The sequence below is a fragment of the Lolium perenne genome, chromosome 7 (genome assembly GCF_019359855.2).
Source record: "Lolium perenne isolate Kyuss_39 chromosome 7, Kyuss_2.0, whole genome shotgun sequence".
NCBI classification, from domain to species: Eukaryota; Viridiplantae; Streptophyta; class Magnoliopsida; order Poales; family Poaceae; genus Lolium; species Lolium perenne.
The window spans coordinates 312,025,332-312,028,461 of record NC_067250.2 but is presented as its reverse complement, the minus strand read 5'-3'; the positions used below and the strand labels follow the sequence as shown (position 1 = coordinate 312,028,461).

At 43.7% G+C, this 3,130-nt stretch overlaps 1 protein-coding gene across 1 annotated transcript; it reads right to left on the bottom strand.

Annotated features, from left to right (window-relative positions):
- Positions 1–544: 544 nt before the first annotated feature.
- Positions 545–2,619, bottom strand: LOC127315017 (uncharacterized). The gene is made up of 4 exons (XM_071824413.1): positions 2,490–2,619; positions 2,256–2,392; positions 759–933; positions 545–570 (listed from the first exon to the last, which is right to left on the bottom strand). Exons 1-4 carry the CDS (start codon positions 2,617–2,619, stop codon positions 545–547), a joined length of 468 nt encoding a protein of 155 aa, XP_071680514.1.
- Positions 2,620–3,130: the final 511 nt, after the last annotated feature.

Sequence of the window (3,130 nt, the reverse complement as noted above, 5' to 3'; positions counted from 1 at the left end):
GATAATCCGCAAAAAATGGCGGATAATCCGTATCCGTCGGATAATATCAATACCATATCCTCTACCGTATCCGTCAGATATCCGTTTGATTACTAACCACATCCGTATCCATATCCGGCGGATTTCTAAAAGTGCATACCATACCCTCAAAAACGGATACGGATGCGGATTCGGAGCGGAAATTATCCGTACCTTTTACATCCCTAATTACAGGGACAAAGTACTTCTTGTCGTGTATGATAACAAAATAGTAGGTGAACTTGCTAACAGTATGAATTTTAATTCGCATGTGTCCAATTACGTTTAACAGCGAAATAATGCAACATAGGGCAGCAGTACTACAACAGGCTTCCAAAGAAAAATATGCATCAGACTGTAATAGATTTGTGCCTCTATCTACTGCAAGAGAAATGAGAGCATGGCCTAAAGTGAAATAAAAGAGTGCTAGTCATGTAAATGCTACCCCTGGAACATCATGCAGCCAATAAATTCGAAAATAGAGAACTGGAGTATGATATTTTCCATTTTACGGAGATCATTATGACTATGACTTATCACTTACATCATAAACTGAAAAGAAAGCAACACGTATATAATTAACCATAAAGTAATATCATAGACACTTGATCAGACCCTAATACAAAGCTATTCAGACCATATATTCCATATCACATAGGTACTTAACTCAAAATAATGCACATCATCATGGCCCATCAACCAAGTAACAAAGAGGAGAATGAGATAGACCAAAGACTTACCTAATCTAGAGAATGAAAATTTTTGAAGCTTCTCATAGCTATTCAAGCAATCAGTCATTCTTGCTAGCCGGTAATAGATCTGGGATTCTAACTGGAGAACAGCAGCTGTTTCTTCTTGGCCATTCAATATTTCCAAAGCTTCTTGCAATTTGTTCTGCCTGTAGTAGCAGTATGCCTGAATATAGATAAAAATAATACTATTCAGCGGATTTGCACATCCTAGTCCTTTTATACCAGCAAATAAATGTCCTAGTATTCAAGATTTATAAAAACTACAATGAAAAAACTACTATTAGTCTATGGGAAAGTAGAGATCCTAAAGAAATGTCGAAGATCTACACTTAAGTGACAATGGAATCCAATCTTAGTTCATCAGCCTTTGTACTGCTACCCAACATGAAAGTAAATCCTCGTTATGTTTTAGTATTAGCTATCAACTAGGCTGCCGGCATTGCTGAGCAAAACCTTGTCACCTAATGCTTCGTATAAGTAAAAAAGTAAATCATACAGGCATACAAAAAAAATCAAAAGAGATCAGCATATTGATATTTTCAACTGGATGATAATCATCAATTAAGGAGTAAAATGACCATGTTCACCCATATGATCTGATCTAAAAAAACGAGTTGCTGCTTTCGATGCGAACGGACAAAGAAACGTACTGTAAAATAAAAATGTACAAATCTCATGCGATTATGGACTCTTTGCGCTCATTGGAACCTCAAATTTAAAAATTAAGTTAGACAAGCGTAATAATAGAAAATGCCATCACAAGTATTTAAGTTGCCGGGCCACAGCTTCTTGCCAGGCTGCAAACAACTCTTCAGTGTGCATTACAAATCCCAATACCAAGCTTTGTTAAACAATTTTGATCTGTAAAACAAATTTCTATATGCAGTGTTGTCAGCATCGTACCTAGCAAACCATCAGACATTAAACTACTTTTGATATTCAAAGGTAAACTTTCCATCTCGTCATCACCCAGGTCGCCAAACCTTTACCTTCAGGTATGGAAATAACTCAAAGAAGAGGAAAACTATTTGTCTATGGGAAACTAGAGATCCTAAAGAAATGTCAAAGATTCACCACAAGTATTCAGCTTGCAGGGCCATATGTTCTTGCCAGGCCGCAAACACCTCTCGCAGTGTGCACTGCAAGTGAGTGCACATGGATTTTGTAAGTACGCAACGAACCAGCAATCAACTGTATTACAATTCTCAATAGCAAATTTTGTTATGCAATGTTGCTCTCTAGTAGATAAAATGATACACGGTGATGGCAGAATCGTGGCTAGCAATCTACCGAACATTAAACTATTTTTGATATTCGAAGCTTCAAAGATGGTTCAGAGACTTTCCGCTTGGTCATCACCAAGCAGGTCTGACTGCTCCCAGATCCCAAAACCGCAGCCTATCGATCCACGCAGTCAGGACAGCAAGCGAACGCAAACAGATCCAGCGCGCACTAGCAAGGGGTGGGAGGATGAACATGCGTTACCTTATAGAAGCTGAGGTCGATGGGGAGGCGCTCGGCGGCGCGGATGGCCGCGAGAGCCTTGTCCGTGGCGTCGGACTTGATGTGCGCCACCACCTTGCACCGCACCGCGTCCTCGTCGCCCGGCGCCGCCGCGAGAACTGCAGGATTAGCCGCGGGGGGTCAGGGTTTAGGGCATCATGGCACGGGAATCGCGTCGGGGGGAGAGGAGGAGGAGGGGGGTGTGCAGCGCCTGACGTTGGTCCGCGACCTTGACGGCCTGGGGGAACTCGCCGGCCTCGATGTGGCGGTGGAGCGCCGAGAAGAGGTCCTCCACGGCGGCTGGCTCCGCCGCGGCCGCCGCCGCCGCCTTGGATTTGGGCGGCATCGGGATGTGGTTCGGTCGGGGTGTTTTGAGGGAAGGAAGGAGGGAGGGAGGTGGTGGCGGCGCAGGGAGGCTAGGGTTTGGAGTTAGGAGCGACGATGCGCGGGATGCCCTATCGCGCGGTATTATCTGAAATTTTTCCAATTTTTCCCTATCGCGCTAGTTTCCAAAGTTTTCGGCGCGAATGGGAAAATCCTGGGTGGCAATTTCGGTTCTGTTTGGTGCGTTGGATGCTTCGGACGGTTGAGATCCAAGTCTTGGGCTGATCCTTGGTAGGTTGTTTCATGTATTCTGATTGGCTAATTCTTTTGGCATGCTAATGACGTTGTTGATTTGTCGCAATCGGCAGTGGAAAAACGTCGTAGGCCACTTAATTTTGCTAATGACGTATTGACCTAAATTGCCAATGACGTTTTTGCCCAATAACGTCACGATTTTCTAGGGTTTTGCCCCCCAGTGGCCAACGATGGTCAATGCTAGGAACGCCATAAAGCTATGACATTTTGATTTCCAG

What these genes read in the sequence shown, in the direction of transcription:
- LOC127315017 (XM_071824413.1), bottom strand. Translation starts at nt 2,619, where the DNA reads ATGCCGCCCAAATCCAAGGCGGCGGCGGCGGCCGCGGCGGAGCCAGCC. An exon ending in CGTCAAGGTCGCGGACCAAC is followed by an intron (nt 2,393 to 2,489) that starts GTCAGGCGCTGC and finishes CTAATCCTGCAG; the next exon opens with TTCTCGCGGCGGCGCCGGGC. An exon ending in TCGACCTCAGCTTCTATAAG is followed by an intron (nt 934 to 2,255) that starts GTAACGCATGTT and finishes ATCTATATTCAG; the next exon opens with GCATACTGCTACTACAGGCA.